Source organism: Falco biarmicus, chromosome 13 (assembly GCF_023638135.1).
Source record: "Falco biarmicus isolate bFalBia1 chromosome 13, bFalBia1.pri, whole genome shotgun sequence".
In the NCBI taxonomy this organism is placed as follows: Eukaryota; Metazoa; Chordata; class Aves; order Falconiformes; family Falconidae; genus Falco; species Falco biarmicus.
Window position 1 is genome coordinate 18800452 of NC_079300.1, and position 18758 is coordinate 18819209.

The 18758-nt window shown below is 40.7% G+C and overlaps 1 protein-coding gene across 7 annotated transcripts in view; it reads right to left on the reverse strand.

Annotated features, from left to right (window-relative positions):
• The window catches only part of AGFG1 (ArfGAP with FG repeats 1), a 36245-nt gene extending 17740 nt beyond the window's left edge, over positions 1 to 18505 (reverse strand). For all 7 annotated transcript variants that reach the window (XM_056358463.1, XM_056358462.1, XM_056358461.1 and 4 more), the window contains exons 1-2: positions 18195 to 18505; positions 8830 to 8923 (exon numbers count right to left, since the gene is read on the reverse strand). In XM_056358463.1, the coding sequence (XP_056214438.1) occupies positions 8830 to 8923; positions 18195 to 18361 (261 nt within the window). In that variant the 5' untranslated portion in view covers positions 18362 to 18505. The remainder of the gene's footprint in view (positions 1 to 8829; positions 8924 to 18194) is intronic.
• Positions 18506 to 18758: the final 253 nt, after the last annotated feature.

Below are 18758 nucleotides of genomic sequence, written 5' to 3' on the forward strand. Positions count from 1 at the left end.
CAATAGATCTAATGATCAAAGGGTAGTTCTAAAATACTGATTTAAATACTCATCTAAAAGTAAGAGCAGTAGTTCTTTCTTCAAATAAACTCAGCTATTCAGCAATCATACTCCACAGAAGGGTTAAGTTCAATACACCGATTTGAGTTCACAAATTTAACAGTTATTATATGCAGTATGGTAATATATGAAATTAAACTGAAGGTATTTGTACAAATTCGTAAGATAGAAACTTAGAACAGACCTGTGACTTTTTTTGGCTGAAATAACTGCTAATAGCATGAAGCACTATTTTAATAGTGGCAATCTTTCACATATGCAGTACTTTTTGCTGACAAAACTTAGGAAGTCAGAACACTTACAGGTATAGCTTTAAACATCTGCAGTGGATAGTCTGATGTGGGCCAGCAGCAGTATTTCCATACTTGGATTTGTGAGTATAACTGTACCAACTAGCAGTCACATGATTGTTAGGGGGAAGAAAAGCCCTGTTTGTGGCTAGAATATGCAGGAGCTGGTGTTGCTCAAATCTACAGTCCTCCCTCCCCAGTACCAACTTCAGTACTGGGAATAACATCAGGAAACACTGAAGAAAATAAAAAGTTGCTCCTAATTTCAGACAAACAGAAAGACAAGTGTTAGAAAAGCCCCTACTTGATCCCATACCTAGCAGAGTAACACTCGGGGCTGTACCATGATCATCAATCTGCATACAGCCTAAGGTGTGCTACTGAATGAAAGAGGTGGTCCTCTTCTCCACCCACATCAGGCCATTAAATGACTTCCTCCTATCACCCAAACAGGTGAGATCAAAGAAACTCATCACAATTAACATGTCACTAGTACCACTGAAACCTGTACTGACATCAACTCACAGCAACAGTCAAACCACAATCCAGTTTTTCACCTTTCTCCCTCTCAGTTTTCTGCTTCACCTTCACCTGAAGTGCCTAAGCTTTCGGGTGAGGGCGGGGGGAACCAACCACAAAACCACAACCAACTCCATGTCAAATAGTCTCAAGCCTTCCTGACCACTACAGACAATGTCTACACAAAATCAGAAAACAAGGTCCTGGGTGACTTCAGATCATTACCAGCTAACGAGCTATAGCAGATAAGAGTCCTGTGAATATGCAAACAGGTAGGAAGCAGGACCGTGCTCTCCAAACACTTTGTTGGTTTAAAATGATGTAAGCTTCTTAGAGGCATCAATTCTTGCATTACATTGCAATTTTTGCAAGCCTTCAGAAAGCAGGTTTCCAGAAGTGTTTCCTGGAGCAACTGATTTCTTCTGAATACCTAAACACAAGAGCAGTAGCAACTGAAATATGCCTTAAGTCACTATTACAGTTTATTTAATTAAACCTGCCAGGCACTTTATTGGGTTTCTATTACTGGTAGCAGAGAACAGTATTACTAATGGGCAGTACACACCAGCACATGATCACCAAGCAAAAGAACCTAGATTTAGTTATACACGCTTCAGCAAGAAGTTCTCATCTTAACAGAGTTTGACAGCAGTAGCTATACAAACCAGCTAAAACATTTACTTTACCACACCAGAGATGCAAAATTTCACTTAACTTTCTTTACCCAAAGAGTTCTCAGAGAAAGTACAGTTTCTTAGGAGTCTTAAATACAGACAAGTCCTTTAGAAAGCCAAATTTTATAAAGCTTTAGTATCACACAAGAGATTACTAAAAGGCACGGGTTTGTCTATTTCTGTATGAAGCACCACACAACACTTTGAACATCAGCAGCCGTTCCAAGCAAGCATTCAGAACCCAGTAAAAGGCTCATTGTCTTCCCCTGTTTGCTGGTGACCCGTATGCTCTTTCTAGCTATACTTTTGTTACCATCATCTGACTTGACAGGGATCCACAATACTGCATTGACCATGCTTCAAGCAAGCCACAATACACTATTTTCAGCTATCCACAAAAAAAAAAAAAAAAAAAAACAGCAAATGCCAGGGTGCTGTGCAATACCATCAGATGAAAAAAAAAGTGGAAATTAGAAGTTGTCAGAGACAGAATCCGCATAGTCATAAAATTGTCATTTTTTGAACTAGTTATCTTTCCATAGTCTTAAATTAAGGAATTAACAGTATTGAGCCTCATGCAAAAAAACATTTGCTGTGAGAAATGTGAATATTTTTACTGATCTGGCCATCACATTTTTTATTTCAAAGCTATTTATAAGTTACTTCTATGATAAAGATCAAGGAAATTATGCCATACAACTTGCTGTTGGGAATGATCACTCATCATTCACATCTTTGGTGTCCTTATTACTCCCTACTAATCCCAGCTTTTAAATCCACTACCTGAATTTGACAGCAGTTAAAATACTAAAAGATTAAATGTAACCAAAAAAAAAAAAACACAAGTGGAAACTTAGTGAAGTCCAACTGGCAGTTTCAGTTGCCAATTCCTCAACATGAGCTTCAGGTCTAGGTTCTGTCTGGCCTGCCAGCTGCCTAGGCAGGTCACCTGAACAAACCAGCGCACAGGTATTGACAGCATGTGCTGGCTCTTGCCCAGCCATTACCTGGGGGACATGGGGAAAAGTGCAAGGCGGCTGTAAAGGACATACAAATCTGCACAAAACCTACCTTTAAGTGACCAGTTGCTCTACTAAACACAAAGGTTTCTTCTTCTTAGTTTTCTAATACAAAGTTACTATTTGAGGAAAAAACCCAAGGAAGTAGTTTTCAAAAGAAGCAAAAATTCAGAACAATGTATACTTTGAGAAACTTGAATTTGATATCCCAGAGAGCAACTATTTCAAAACACCCCTCCAACTACCTCATGCATAAATCAGAACTGTAGAGCTGATTCAGAAAATGCTACTGCCCAAGTTTCATGATTCCTCTGAAGCTCCATTTTAACAGAATTACTCATTCCTTTGCTTTTACAGATAATACATGAAGAAGCATCCCAACTGACCACAAAGTTACACAACACTACTATTATGAAACCAGGCCTTAAATTTCTATGGCTTTCTGAAATCCTTCTACACCACACCATGTTCTTGGGGATACTCTGGTTCAGCCATTTAATATTAATATTGTTCTTTCTGCAACAGCCACACAAATAATCCTCTGCTCAAAAGCTCTGTTCATTCACCAAAAGCTTTGCTATGCTCCTCCTTTTGATAACCAAGGCTCTATTAAACAAAATGGTCTGCTTAGAGGAGCACAGCCTGGCAAGCTGGAGCCAAGAGTAAACACTGAAGTTATGTGGAAGCCCCTAGAAACAGTGGAACATATCCAACAATCCATAATCATTGTCCACTGTCCCTGAAAAGTATAATTAGTCCATGTCCCACTGGTTCACCAATGCAGCAAGAAAAAAAAACACAACACAAAAAGACAGCATTGAAGTCAGAATGATTAAGCTTATGCAGCATTTGAAAGTCTACTTTTGTTGAAGGTTGACAGAAGCAAGACTTTGAAGTTTTGCCTGGCTCTACTGTATTGTGAGACCTGCAAAGTAACAAGACAAAGGGAAGTTTTATGTTGTCAGGTAACAATAAGTAGAAAACAAGACTCAGCAGTTATCTTCATGAAATTTAAAGGTTTATGAGAATCCTTCTACAACTGGTTTAGGAAGAACAGTACCTGTTCTCTGCCAACAAGCTCCAATCCTACAAGGGATGTCATTAGACATTTGGCAACTAGACACTGGGAAGTTCAGAATTAGATAAGTACAGCATGTAGCAAAGTGGGAAAGAGAATCGCAACCAGCTTCAACCTACTCACCCTGACCTAGATAAAAAACCCAGGAGGTAGCGAGGCAGAAACTGCAAGTTGCCATAACTTAAATATATCGTAGAAAGGAGAAATTGGGCCAAGTGCATATTGTATGTTATAATAAAGCCTTTACCTGTATTTTTCTTCATACCATTGCTTTCCCTGAATCTGCACTCAACAGCTATTCTACTTGAGGGAAAAACTGGTTTTTTGCTAGAATAACTACTTATCTTGTTTTCCATACACTATTTAAGTTTGTAATCCCACAGTTTGAGTAATTAATTACCCTTATTCTCAGCTTTGACAAAAACAAATAAAGAACTCATCCCATTTATGGCACATTTGGTACTCCACAAAACAAACTTGACCAGAAAGGCTTCTGGTTTAAAACCCAGACTCCTAGTAACATTACAAGCTTTCAGGAGTTCCAAGCAGGTTTCAGAGGCTGAGGAACATAAACATACCTGCTCCCACCAAAGTTTAGCTTTTGCTTCTACATTTGTTGTCATGGTTTGGAGTGTGTGTTTACAGAGTAGGGAAGGATGGGCATAATAAAAAGTGTTAATTAAAAAAAAGTCAGCAGTATCCATCAAATTCTGCAGAAAGCCTGCAACAATCTGAGATTTCAGTTACTTCTGTTCCAGTGCTAAATATTTCAACTACCAAGCACTTTACTATGTCATAACTATTTCACTGATACAGATCTCCAGTGTGTGTGGGAAGGCGGATATGGGAGAGACAAAGGCCTTCTGCTTACACAACACATTGAGCCACCACACTTTAGAAACTCCTGTTAACATAGTTGTGCTAGTTAAGAATAATAAAAATTCAGTTAGGCCGGAAAAATTAAAGTTGTTGCTTATGAAGCCGCCTTCTGTTGTGTGTGGGGAAGGCAGCATGGCAAGGGAAAGCTATAACAGAACAAGTACTTCTGCTGGTGGAAGCTGCACTTCAACTAGAAAAAGCACACTACTAGACCTACAGCACTTCTTGCTCAGACCCAGACATATCATTGCATAGGAAGATTACACATCAGTCTGGTTTAAAAAGTTCTAACGAGCTATTACCTTTCAGGAGGCTGGTAAATGTCAAATTAGATTTCTTCTTTTCACCCTTCCCCCAATAAAATATCCTCAGTTATGCACCAAATGTAATGCTGACAGTGCAAAGAACTACCGATTACCACACAACAAAACTATGTTCCAAAACATAACACTCACCACAGGAAGAAAGATTTGGAAAGAGTTCCCTTATGTAAGCAAGTTATAGCTTTGTTTAGTAATTCAGTACTTCTGATGTCAGTATTATTCATTAATCTCTGTAGGTTAAAAGAATTTTATACTACCAGTATACTGATTTCAAAGCCAGTTTGGGTCCACAAGTTATAGCTGCTTCCATAAGCACAGAGTCTGCTAACAAAGACGATGTTGTACACACAATCAGCTCATGTATCTCTGTATCGTATTAGTAGAACCATGGATGTACTAATAGGACACCTGACTGCACAGCTCATGCTGTCAGGACTTATCAGCTCCAGCTTAGTACTGCTCTCCAGGGTTTCTAGGCCACATTCCATAGTAAATGAGATTCCAGGAAAGCATTTTGGTCAGGCCAGATACCAGCTCTGAACCAGCCTCATACTGCTACTAGTTCTGCAAGACTGGGGAAACCGGTACTTGCACAGGTACTATCAAGAATCAGAAAGACTGGCACCAAAACAAAATTAAGTACTGTTAAAACTAATCCCAAGCAGTTGAGCATACCTGCATAGTGTTCCACTCATTAGCTCAGGTAAACATGATCTTTGCCCCCACAGGAACACAGATTTTCCAAATACAAGACCATTCAAATAATTTTGTTCCACCATATGCATACGAGAATAGGCTATTTGGAAAGGTTACAAAATATCTGGCATTTTTCAAAAAGTGTGGTGCAAAAATAAACTATGTAACTGGTCTGCCTCATAAAACTACTTTTCAGCTTCAGGGGAAGAATCTGAAGAAATAGTCACAGCTATAATGGCAAAGTGAGATTAGTACTACCTGCACTTTCTGCTAACAGCGAGTTCACTTTCTACTACGACTGCACTACTGAATCAGAGACCTAATCGACAGTAGCATCATTTGATTATGAGTATTCAAACACAACCACCTCCATACCACTCTTATTCCTAACATGAAAATACCTCACACTCCTCATATGAGGAGGATGAGGAGAGGAAAAATCCTACCAGCGAGTCAGAACGGCCTTTAGCCCTCAAAAGGGCTTCAGAAGGCACCTGAACGTCTGTTTGAAGACATCTCCATTCTTGCTACTACAGATGAGTAAGCAACACCAAAATATAGATGTCTTCTAATAATGGTAAAAAGATTTTAAAATTTTTATTTGAAGCAGAAAAAACTCATCCAAAAGAAGTTACCTGTGCCAGAAAGACATTCCTCAGAGGTGTACATACAGGGAAGATGGTGTCTCACACCCGAGGGGAAGCTGCTCTGAATAATCTCTTCCCAAATGAGTTGCTTTGCAGAAGCCTTTCAGTAACTAACATTTTACCCACGCGTGCCACAAAGATGGCAATTTGCAGCAACTGTGGAAAAGTTACTATTTCAGATATTGGGAAACTACTTATTTTTAAGATAACTTCAACCTCATACAATACCTTGACCTTATAAATGCTCTTTGAAGGAGAGGGGCAAACTACTTCCTCTAAGAACAACTCACCACCTTTATAATTACCTTATCTCACGGAAGCTTTCTTGCTATTTTCCTTTCTATTCAGACAGAGTTCCCTATTGCACACCATGATCTACTCATCTGGAAGCAAGAAAGCTTACCACAGAGGCCTTGGCCATGTTGGAGAAGAGCTGGGAGGACAAAGTGGGAACGAATGTACTTTACAAGCTACAGAAAAATGGAAGTTAAGCATACGAGACTGCAAAAAATTGAGCTTTCTTTATATACATAGCTATGGAACTAAAAAACCTAAATGCTAAAACATCTCAATCATTCTGTGGCTGTACTTTGTTTCACATGTCTACCTTCTAAAATGTTGGACAGTTCCATGTTTGAAAAGTTTATCCTGGAAAATTTCATTTCTTAATATATACACAAGGGTCACCTATGCTGAAAAGCAAACTAAGCAAAGGTTTTTTGTGAGACCAGATGAACTTTATCTGACCAAAGCTTTTATCTTATCTGCAGGTGAGTATTTCAAAGTCCAATACCAACAAGAGAAAGCAAAATGCTTGTTCAACTACTGCAACATGGCAAATTGAAAACATGTTTAATTAGGTTTAATTAATTTACCTCTAACAGTGTTTAAAACTATCATGTCTGTTCATTATTTCAGCATCTGTTAAATCTATCATCTTCAATTACAAATATCTATTCAGTGTCACTTTAGAATTAAGAAAGTGCACTGCTATCCAACAACCCAAAACTAAACTCAGAACATCTCCATTTATGAGGCAGCTCATTTCAATCACTGCAATACTTTAATTGGAGGAGTAAGTACTACACACACAGACCCCTGCTTTTCAAACACACTACAGCATTGCAGAGATCTGTGAACTTTTATATCAACAATAAATTGTATCGACTAAATATGATTCATAGACTAGTCAGGTCTATAATGAGGACAACGACACTAATCAACTGAGAAGGGATCACTTCTGGTTCCAGATCAGTGAAAAATTAAACTGGCAGCATTCTCTACCTGTTGCACATTCAGTGAAAAGTGAAATTAAAACAGATACATGGAAGGTGGAGGGAGGTACATACATGTGCACATGCAGATTTTCCTTTACATTTGTGAAGCATAAGGAGTTAATCTGATCTTATCTGAAGAGACTCCCACATACTATATCCGAACCCACAAAAAGATTCTTTATTCTCCCTATGCAGAGTCAGCAATATCCTATACATGTATATATACATATATACACAGTATTATACAGCTTTAATGCACCAAAACTAATAAAAAAACTCAAAGCTATTAAAGAGTATTTGATAACATCTGGAAGAGTTTAGACCTTGTTCCAGCTCTGTCTAGAGGAATCATCCACTAACAGTCATTTCAACAAATAATGCATATTTAACAGGACAGAATAAAAAACTGCTACTTCTATTTTTATTCTTCAACCTGACAGTTACGAATGGGCCAAGTTTGAGAAAGTTAGGTATCAGCATTTTAGCTAATGATGGGATTCATCCCCACAAAGCTTTACAAGAGTATGTTGATCGCCTTGTAGCCTACAATCAATAGTCCTACTAAACAGAATACAGATCCAATTAAACTGAAACATATTTTTTTCAAATTAGAACTGAATCAGTTCCCTCTAAAATCCTCAATGCTATAGTGTAGTATTAAAATACAAACTTCATCCTCAAATTCAAGATATCAGCAGCCACATTTCAGGGTATACATGCTCCATGTGTTCCCACAGAGCCAATCCAACCTTTACCTCAGATTTAGTTTTCATCTATTAAAAAGAACAAAAGGGCAGTACACTGGCACTTTTTGTCTTCAAATCTGCCCCAAGCCCCTCTATAAACATATAGGCACTTATTAGATAAGAATCCTTAGAGGAAAAAAAAAAAAATCTTCCTTCTCCTTCCTCTCTTCAAGAAGCCTCAACACTGATATACTTGCATTAAAGAAAGAGGCTATCGAAACCACTAGAAGACTTGCTGACACCTACTCTGAAGAAATACAGCTACAGGCAACAAGTTTATTTTTGTCATGGTATGCTCTTTCCGGAAACACTGCTGCAGTCAACGTCAAGGTCTGGGCTTGCAGAAAGGCACAGAGGCATATTGCCTTATGCAAAAGAAAACCCAATTCAGAAATACTGCTCATGTGAATCTAGATTGTCTGGGTTGGGCACTAGCACATAACATGATCAGCTAACTAAGTGAAACAAGCTCTTTAGAAGCATGACTTCAAATGATGACTTCAAAAGACTTCTGCCTACTTTTTGGCCGCAAAAAAAATAATCAAGTTTCCCTTAAGTAGTGTTTTAAAGTTTTTAATATTAAGTGCCAAAACCACTTTATATTCTCCAAATAATACTTACTTCATTTCCATGTTTCTGCAGAAATTCTATTTCCTGTTGCGTGAAAGTAGTCATTGAAATTGACTTTACTCTGTGGGGTGGATTCAAGCCCCGTCTAAAAGAAGAAGCAAGAAGTATTTAGTCAGTATTCAGGAAATACGTCATCGTACAATCACTTTTAACATTACAACCAGAAGTTAGTCAGTTTTAAACTCAGGAGCCACCTCCATAAAAAGCACTCATTTTGGTACTGCCATACACCTTAACGTGCTGTAAACTAGTCTCAAAGATAACACTCAACATGCAACGTCAAATAATTGAGCTTTACGGGAGACTAGTTTGTAACTACACATGGAAAGTCACTCAGACTTCCTATGCAAATTTATGAGAACATAGTTAAGACTCTTTTAAATCCTAACCTGCTTCCCCAAACTTGTTCATCCTTGCCTCTACCCTTCATCTCTCAATCTGGGGCTCCTCCGCTGTAGTTTTCTTTCCCTCCAACTCCTTCCTTACTTCAACTTATTCTTACTACAACTTCTACCCAATCACTAGATTTCTTCAAGCTGAACTCCCCAGCTCAGATTCTTTTTCTCTTGCTTTAACCTGTATTTCCTGTCTCTTCTCAGCATCGTTTTCCAGATTACTTTTTGCCCCTCCATCCACAGGTTGGTCTGTCTTCCTCCTCCTGAAACCCACACAAGTAACAGCAACAGAAGCAAAAAGACAATGTGTTTATTTTGCTCTCAAATGAGAGATACCATTACTAAGGCAATAGCTCAAAACTTCAGCAGCTCTGCCATAAGCTTGACACCATTCTTACATCCATGCCAGACTGCTGCAGCAGAACTAACAGAAACTCAAGTCACTTGTGCTGCCAAAGCCCGACACTGTCAAACCCAGTTCAGTCAAAACCTGCAAGCACAGAGAAAAATCCTGCTGAGCAACAGTGTCAGCATAAGAGAAAGCTTTCTTTTAAGTTCTTTCTTTAAATACATGTTAACTGCTGCTTTTGCCCACAAATACTGAGGATTAAAACCAAGCCTTGTCTTGCTCAATGGAAACAAGAACATTACATCCCACATATGGCCGAACAGTGGAGACGCTCACTCAGGCAACACAACGGGGTTAGTTTAACACTCCAGTTAATCAGGCCTGGATTTCTGTGATACCATCTTAAGAAAAAATGAACATGCATTATCTATGAGATATCAAAGAACACAAAATTCTGTGGTTATGCATATGAGAAGAAAGTTTCCAGAAAGGAAGCTGGGGAAAGCTTTCCAGGGATGTAATACAAGGTCAACAAACTGTTAACAGATCAGCTGATAAAGAGTTAACTTTACTGCTCATATTTGTTATTACACTAATGATAAACTTGGTTCAGATTGCTTTTCAGAATAAGAAAAAAACTATCACTGACATCCAATTTAAGACTAGTAGTTTTCTTTAAATTCCATTATTCTAACACCAACTATAAATTAAAATTGTACTCCATCAAAACAGCGTATGACAGAAGTCTAATGTTCCAAATATTAACACTTTATACTCAACTTCACAGAAAATTTTTAGCACTCAGATTGAGTATAAGGGAAAACTGTTGTGCATTTAGCTTGCAAGTTCACCTTGACGCCTAAATTCATACTGTACCTATAAGATAACAATTCTGATCCTGTGTTAAAAAAATTTCCACTTTTTAGTTAAAAGTTGAATACTGATTAGAACACTAAGCAACAACATTCTAGCCTGTTTCATTAAAAAAAACCAGATTTAAGACACTCAATGTTGGAAACACTTGGATAAAAATAATCAAAATAATTGTATTTTGCTAAGAAATGCAATTAACTTCCGAGTTTAACCTTTAAAGGAGAAGTCATACACAAACCTACTGGTACATGACAATGAATTTTACAGAATGCTATTTGCTTTAGCAAATTTTTCAAATCTGAGCATCTAAAACTAGACCCCCTGGTTCCACACCTTGACAAGAAGGCAGAATAAGTTTTAAGGTTAGTGAGAGAGGTTTCAATATAGCTTATTCAGCTCAATGATCAGCAAATTAATTTCTTGTCTCGAAAAGTTTAAATTCCTTGGTAAACTGACTAACAATTTAACACCTTTCATCTAGCATAGGTAAATCAAACCCACACCTACATCAGAAATAAACAACACTTTTTAAAACACCATATTGTTATCGAAGATCTTTTTTTAAGTAAATACTTATTTAAAAGTGATGCAACTTAAAAATGTGTAAGAGTTCTATGCACTTAAAATTCCCTGTTTCAGAGCTGGTGTTAGTATTAGGTTTGGTTGTTTGGGTTTTGTTGATTTTTGAAGTCCTTTTTTTTAAAAAAAAACACACATCTTCTTGGTCCATGCGTGTGAGTCACTACATTTCACAAAGCTATGCTGTAGAATTGTATATTAAGTGACAGAATAAAAAAAAAGTGGCATCCACCTGGATTTCACATAAATATACTCCATGTTCACATGACTATCACTGTCCCTTGCTTTTAACAGTAAAGTATAAAAGTGGTTCTGTCTACCCGAGTCTGTTCAACTTATTCCCCTCTTATTAATTAAGGAAGATGCACAGTTAGATAGTTGTAAACTATTTCATGACTATTTTAAAAGCTAGGGTCATTCACTAACACATTCACATGTTTTTCAGCACAGGTAGTGTATCTAAACTTTCACACCAGCTTCCGCTGGAAATCAGCTGTTACAGTAAGTATAATTTAAGTGCTATATTGTACCTGTGTTTGCAATTTAAAGGCACTGCGCAAGTTATTTCAGCAGTACCTCCTCTGCACTGATCTACTAGGGCTCTTCAAAGCATTTAGATCAGCAAACAGGTATCTTCAATTCTGTTAAGCAGCGATACTAAATGTCCTTAAAGCATAGAGAATATTTTGTTTAACCTAACTAGAGACTTCCTACATGCCTCTCTCTGCGGTGATGGCTGCTCTAGAGCTTTAAGGTCCAGGTTGTAAAGTTCCCTGACCTACACATTATATCCATGATGGGGGACAAGATGAATTCTCATTTCTTTTACACCCTCCTGCTAAAGGGGGAAGACATGCCCCATTCCTAAAGGTCAGATCACAACACAGAGGTGTCAGGTGTCTTGCATGATGAGAAAGAGCATGTTGCTGCATCGGTGGTCCAGGACAACTGGAAATCCTGAACATAACTTTAATAGCCAAAAATACAAAGGTAACTATCAAGCTGCAGTACTACACATACAACTATTTATGTTTATTTAACATGGCATGTCGTAGGGGGGAAGCCTATGAAAACCCTCCTCTTACGCTACAGCAGTGTAAGTCATCAGACTGCAACAAGGAATTTGAGACAGGAGGCTGCATTATAGAGCATAAAACCACAGCCCAGTACATATGCATTATCTTCTTTGATTCTATCATTAAAACACGTAAAGTCGTCATGTCCCCCCCCCCTTTTTTTTTTTTTAGGATTTCTAACTAGCACGAGCCACTTTCAATAACATTTTACCCATGAACTGACTAGAACCTCCCTAGAACAGAGCAGCTGTGGGATTTATGAAACAGAACTCAAGAACCAAGTACTACAGCTACTCTTACTTCAAAATTCTAAGTTATTTTATACCCTTCCTTACCTACAAGGATTACTTGATGACCCAAATGATTCACAAACAACTCATCTACATATGGGGGAAGCTTACTGGTAGGCAGCCAAGTACAATTATCCCTTATGTGGAATTAATAAACCTTCTTGTTCATAGGAAAAACTTATCTACCACTTGCTTTGTTTCTCTCCAGGTATGACAAGCATTTTGCACAGTTCTAATGCTTTACAGTATTCCCTATTTAACAGGAGACAATGGATTATAGTCCCTTAGTGTAAATTAATAATGCCTAAATTTAAACTGACCTTGGCCAAATATTTGCAAACTGCACCTGTGCAGTGGTACCAGTTACTCCCTTCTCTGCTACAGAGTGCCTGAGGAAGACAGCAAACAAATGCTACCTCAGCACTTAATCCAGATTGCAGCAACTATCTCCTAAAAGGCCCCTGGAAAAGATGACAGAGTAAAACTATTCTGCCATCTGCACTTACCTGGCACACCATAGCTAGAACATCCCACATGCAGATTCCACCCAACACTTCCAACTTCATGCTCAGCAATGGTTATTGCTGTGGAATAGCACTGTGACCAGAACTTTCAGCTATGACACTATTCTCCACTGACTCTCCATTGAATCAGTCCAAGCTTCCAGTCACACAGCCCATCACAGAGGCAGCTACAGAGAACATGAGATCTTTGTTCTTCAGAAAGCATTGTTGAAACTGGTGCTCGCACAAACAAAGGAAGCTTTAAGCCACTGACACAAGATTCTGAAGCCTCGCAATTGAAACATCAAACATTCAAAACACTGTCAATGAGCACTGAACATTTGTTATAACATAATTTAGTAGCGAATTATGGTTGAACTTGTGATTGTTGGCAGAGCAGCCACTCCTGCATTAGTCTCAAACTGATGTCAGCAAAGCTGTTTGCAAAGGCCAGGGCTGGGAGGGGAACAAAATTTAAAGAGTGGGCTCTGCCGGAATAGATGGTCACTTCCATGGGACAAACGGTGGGCAGATGGCTACTAATGTGCCCCTGTATCAGATTTAACATGATCTCAAGTGTAAGCCAGCAAAATCCGATCCCCTAAGAATCAGGAAGTTAATGAGGCAAGCCAAACGCCAAGCCATCATAGAGCACCCTACACTCCCAGGCGTCTGGAAAACAAGCTTTAGAAAACCCAATGTCACAGCATTCGTTATTATTTCTATTAGCAAAAGAGAATATAAGCAGTACTGGACATTCCTGATACTTGCAGACCTCCCTGGAGACCCTCCACCACCTCACAAGCTCATTTATTTTTAACAGGAAAAGGCTCACATTTAGAAACACAGTCAAGGTGAATTTAACTTTTTTCTTAACACAAACATACATCCTTTCTGAACTGCATAGTATTTACTGTGATATAGACACTTCCTCTGCTCTCCACCCATGACACTGAAAGCAAGAAATACAGTCACATAGGAAATACCCTTATATATATACACACACACATATATATACATGCACATACATATAACACATAGCCATTTTTCCAAACGTGTGCCAAAGGAAAAAAGGGACTGGAAATTCATGCCAACGCAACCAGAATCACCTTCACTCTACCACCATTCAGACCATTTGCATTTCTGCAAAACTTCCTTTAGGGAAAGTGACAATAATTCACCACCATTGCACAAGATCTTTTTAGTTTGTAACTAGTATCTGCCATCAAGTCCCTTACCCAGGAAAAATTTTAAATCTAGAATTACAACAAGGAATATTATAGGCAGCCAACAGAAGGCCACGTGATCCAATAACTGTAAGAAATAGCATAAAAGGGTTTTAGTATCCCTGACAGTAACCATATGTTCTAAATAGTCATTGCTACTCCTTCCTGACACAAGCCAGAAGTGCAAACATCTGAACAGGAGACTTCCTCAGTAAGGTGGGAGGGAGTAAAGAGGACAGCAGTGAGAGGAAAGGTAGGAGTGTCCTAATTACCACATCAGCAGATATTTTTTAAAAAAGTCAATCAAATAAAAAAATTCTATAATACCAAACTGGACTCTCAGTCAAACAAATATTCTCCATTTAAGAATTTAAAAACATTATTTTTATGAAAGTTAGAGGCAGGCTGACTAGGAGTGGTATAGAAGTGCTTGAAAGCAAAGGCACACACAGACAGCTGAAAAGATAAGACAAAGGGAAGGATGCCACTGTCAGCAGGACACATGGTAGCATCCAGAAATACAGACATAGCTACCAACATAAACCTTCAAATCAAAGGACTTCCGTCAAACCAAAAGAATATCTCCGCCAACGTTTCCTGAGATGCGGTTTTGCTATAATAAAGAGAAGTCTTCTGGTTTTGTATTACTGTAATCCTTGACCTGAGAAGACTGCTCCCTCCCACTCTTGGAGATGATCATGTGTGTATTTCTACATATCCTATATTCTTGCCCAACACCATGAGTTGAAATAGACACAGCTTGCGTGATGCCAGCATGCTTTTTTTCCACATGAAGAGAATTTAAACACAGGGGACAAGTATAAGTATTTTAAGAGGAAGCCACTGTCCATACCACCACCCATGAACTTTCTCCTGCACGCACCATTTTGCACAACAAAACTTCTGCTCTGTTAAACCCAATCTGATGAGAAAACTTTAAACCTATGAATTACGAAAAAGGGCCTCATCTATGCTATTCATACTCTTAATTTGACAAGAATCACCTTCAACATTAAACTCAGAAACAGATTTTTTTAGCAAAGTCACTAGTTTTCTCATCAATTTTAGTAATACTTGAACAAGTCAGACCTATTTTTTGTCAATACTACGAAAACAATAGGTTTTTTAAAGCTAAATCTAGTAATAAATAGCATCATACTCTTTCTACACATAGAATCCTTAGTAGAAATTAAGGATGGATCCAGAATGAAGATTTTGGGGTTGAATAGACTGTCCTTGCCAGGACAATGAATAAACACTCCAGAAAACTTACAAAAAAACCCCAACCAACCAACAAGTTGGACTTCAGATTTAAAAAGTTTAGAGTTAACTATCTAGAACAACATGCCTGTCTAAGATGATACCAATTTTAGCAACCACTTTTAGTTAACTGGCAAACCTTTCTGAAGGAGACTTGTTAACACAGTAGTATTCTAATCTTGCATTGGGCACTTGATACTTTAAAAAAAACAAACTGGTCTACTTCACTCCAAGAACACTTCCTGTATCAGATTAGAAAAAAAATTATTAAAACAAGCAGCAATGCAAGTCATTCACAGACCATACAAGCAAGATGAAGTAGTAAAGGTTATTAAAGCCTCACAGTAAAAGCAAGTATTATTGAGGTAGAATGCAAACAGCCATTAAGAACTACAGAACCAAGAGTGCTTTTACACTTATTTGCCACTGTATAATTTCTGCTCAAGTCAATTCCCTCCACAGTGGAATTCTACAGTGAAAAGCATTTGGAAAGAAGCTGTTTGAAGGACTATTCCAATAGAAGTGCTAAAAACAGTTTCTAGTTATGAAACAGACGTGACCTATCTCTATACCAAGTCTCATCACCAACAAAGGCATGCCACTGGCTAGTTACTAAGGCCTTAACCAATACATACAATCTTGCACACACAATTTACAAAAGCATTTCCAAGTCAACATGAAAGAATGAGCCCAAATTTATTTCAGAAGAAAGCTCTTAAGTCCTCTTAACAGTCCTTCACTTCAGCTTTAAGCGTAGGTGTTACTAGCTGTAACAACTAGAAATGTTGTTTGTGGTTTCTTTTTTATAGCAACACAAAAACACTGCATATTTAGAATGAAAGAGCTATTTGCATTTTATTAGAATGCCAACGCATGAACAACTTTTCTTCAGAAAAATTTTTCCTCCTTTACGGATGGTAACATTCAAATGATTGCAAACTTCACAGCAACCAACAGCTGTCTCCTGCTTACTAGTTTTTTTCACTGCATGTACATCCTTTTGGTTACTGCAAACTGGACTACGGCCTTTAGTAGTCCATACCACCCAGCCAACAGATAAATGGAGCAAATCCTACTGAACCCACGCTTAACATCTCAGCATCACTCACAACGTATTTGTCTACTAAGGTCAAGAAGTCTAATAAATACAGGAATATATTCTCCCAGAGCAGTTTTATCATGCTGTCAGTTTAACCAGTAAGAACATGTGCAACCATCAAATAAGCTCTGTGCAGTAGCTTAAAATAGTTTCACATGCCAGCACAAATAACAGTTTGTTAACAGAGTAAACAATAGCCAGAGCTGGCTGCTTAAGCAGCATGTATATGTCAAAAAATAGAGTCTCTTTTCAGTTCCACAAACTGAATGTATTTTCTGTATTTGCATCAAGCCTGTTCAAAAGCCCCACAAAGCAGAAGTAAGAAGGAAAAAAAAACCCCAAGACTAATTAGCTGTCCAGTAGTAAAAAAGGCAGTTAATTCAGCACAGAACTAACACGTTTGCTTTGTTTTGAATCTCAATGTAATTACCAACTTTGTTCTAAAACACCAGACCTTACTTGGAAGGCCTGTACAGAATACTTAGTCCTTCCTAGTAAGGAGGACAGAAATTAGTTCAGGCTCCTGAATGGCTTTTAAAAATTCAAACCCTTAAGGACAAACACAAAACTGTATCCTTTGACATACTATTTATTACTTACTTCAGCCACTCTTTGATTCCCCTTCATTCCATAAGCACAATGCCACAGAAACATGAACAAGCAAACAAATTCTGCTACGGAAACATGAACACTGAAGACAGTGGGGTGGTTCGTCGTCGTGCCCCCCCCCCCCGAGTGATGTGTATGTAACAAATTCAGAACTAACTGATCTCAACTCTGTTTCATAGACACTACGTCGGCGGAGGAAGGGTGGAACAGGGAGTAGGGAGGCCCATGCAGGAATGAGGAACAGGAAAAAAGCAATCCACTTTATCAGAGCCAATCCCTTTCCAAGGTTTAAATATATAGTTTGTAGGAAGTAACAGATGTAAGAAAAAACCTTCCACTACTTTTCTGACCAAGTATATTAAACTATTAAGGCTAGAGTTTATCCTCTAAGCTGGAGTTCAGAGCTGTCTTACAAACTACTAGCAAGCAGAATTTGATTCAGAAAAGGCTAGGCTGGTGATTCGGCTCAAAGTTAAAGTCAGCTTTTTAAACCTTAAACTCCGTGCTCACGATAGGACCAGTCTCCCCACGCCTTCACCACTGCCATGACAAGGCAAACCGTTGGTTTGCTCCCAGCAGCATTCTCCAGACACTTGTTCCACTCACCGCCCCTCCAGCGGTGGCGGGGGGCGCCGGGGGGTGCTCCCCTGTTCCTGCGCGTACCGCAGGCGGCCGCTCGCGCTCCTCCGTGCGGGAGGCACCTCCGCAGGGCAGCGGCGGGACCGCCCGCGGGTGCCGCCGCCCGCGCACCCCCCGCCCGGCGACCGCCGCCCCCGAGCCGGGGGCTCCGACCGGCGCGTACCCCGGCGAGGCCTCCCCAGCGCCGTCCCTTCCCCCGCCCGGGACGGCCCCCGCCGCTCCGCTCCGACGTGGCCGAGCCAGCAGCCCGGCGCTGCCGTGCGGCGGGGAGGAAGGGCCGGCCCGAGGGGGACAGGGCCCCGCGTAGCGGTCCGCCCGCCGCCGCCGCCCCGGCACACGCGTCCCCCGGCGGCGAAGCGAGCCCAGCGGCCGGCCAGGGACGGAGGTGTCCGTTCCCCCCCCCCCCCCTCCCCGGGCCGGCTGGAGGGCCGGAGCCGCGGCCCCCGCGCTGCACTCACAGGATGCCGGAGCAGGAGGTGCACACGAAGCTGCCCACCGTCATGTCGGTGTAGGTGGGGCCGCGCTGGTCGCAGTCAAAGCACTTGCGGTTGGGCGGGAGGCTGCTCATCTCCCGCAGCAGCTTCAGGTGCTTCTCCTCCTGCTTCCGCTTGGCGCTCGCGGCCATGGCCCCGCCGGCGAGGGGACGGCACGGCACGGCGCCGGGCCCCGCTCACACCCCGACGGCGGCGGCGCTCCGGGGCCCGGCCGGCGGGAGAGGGGGCCGGGGAGGGGAGGGAGGGAAGGAAGGGGCGGGGAGGGCAACCGGCGCCCGCCGAGGAACTGGGGCGGGAGCGCGGCCGCCGCTGACGCCGGCCGGCGGCACCGCGAGGGCGGGCGGGAGGGGGGCGGGCCGAGGGCCGCGGCGCGGAGGAGGCCGCCAGCGGCAGCGCCAGGCCCGGGGCGGCTGAATGACGAGCTCGGGCGGAACCTGCGCGACACCTTTATGAGATCAGAGAAGGAGATGGCGGCGGCGGAGCGGCGCAGCCCAGCGTGCTCGCCGGCGGCAGCGCCCCCTGTCGTTC